Source organism: Trichinella spiralis, assembly GCF_000181795.1.
Source record: "Trichinella spiralis strain ISS 195 chromosome Unknown Scfld2564, whole genome shotgun sequence".
Lineage (NCBI taxonomy): Eukaryota > Metazoa > Nematoda > Enoplea > Trichinellida > Trichinellidae > Trichinella > Trichinella spiralis.
Window position 1 is genome coordinate 1 of NW_003529503.1, and position 693 is coordinate 693.

A 693-nucleotide genomic window follows, 5' to 3' on the forward strand; every position below is an offset into this window, starting at 1 on the left:
GCTGCTGCTGCTGCTGCTGTTGCTGCTTCTCGTGGACATTGTTGTGCTGACGCAAACTGGTGGCGTGAGCAAATGTTTTCGGACAAAGCTTACACTGGTACGGTCGTTCGCCGGTATGCGTGCGCCTGTGCGAGTGCAAAGCCGACGGCTGAATGAAACGCTTGTCGCACAAGTCACACTTGTAACGCCTTTCGCCGGTGTGAGAACGTTCGTGCATGATCAGCGACGTTTGCTGGGAAAAATGCTTGTCACAGTATTTGCAGGCGAACGGCTTTTCACCAGTGTGCACTCGTTCGTGTGCGACCATTGGATATTTGAACGCGAACTGTTTGCCACAGAAGCGACACTGCCAACGTTTGTCATTCGTCTTACAATAGGCAGATGATGAAGACGAAGACGAAGAAGAAATTAATGTTGAATCATTCGTTGTGGGCGCGACGACGACCATGCCGTTGGAAAAAACTCCAACATCCAACAAAGCAGCATTGGAAACCGATCCCTCTTCTTGTCCTACTTCAGCTTTTCCTTCTTTCGTTTCCATGAACAAATGACGCTTCTTATGCGCATACAAAGACGTACGATGAGCAAACTGCTTGTCACACTTGTCACAAGAGTACAATTTCAACGCGGAATGGGAAATTTTATGCGTCCGCAAACTGCTCTGTGTGGCAAACTTTTTATCACACTCGTCGC

The 693-nt window shown here is 48.6% G+C and overlaps 1 protein-coding gene across 1 annotated transcript; it reads left to right on the forward strand.

The window, feature by feature from the left end:
• Window positions 1-115: 115 nt before the first annotated feature.
• Window positions 116-551, forward strand: Tsp_15647 (hypothetical protein). The gene is given in 3 exon segments (XM_003368379.1): window positions 116-253; window positions 264-354; window positions 382-551. 3 exon segments carry the CDS (start codon window positions 116-118, stop codon window positions 549-551), a joined length of 399 nt encoding a protein of 132 aa, XP_003368427.1.
• The last annotated feature ends 142 nt before the right edge of the window (window positions 552-693 follow it).

What these genes read in the sequence shown, in the direction of transcription:
- Tsp_15647 (XM_003368379.1), top strand. Translation starts at nt 116, where the DNA reads ATGCGTGCGCCTGTGCGAGTGCAAAGCCGACGGCTGAATGAAACGCTT. An exon ending in ACAGAAGCGACACTGCCAAC is followed by an intron (nt 355 to 381) that starts GTTTGTCATTCG and finishes TACAATAGGCAG; the next exon opens with ATGATGAAGACGAAGACGAA.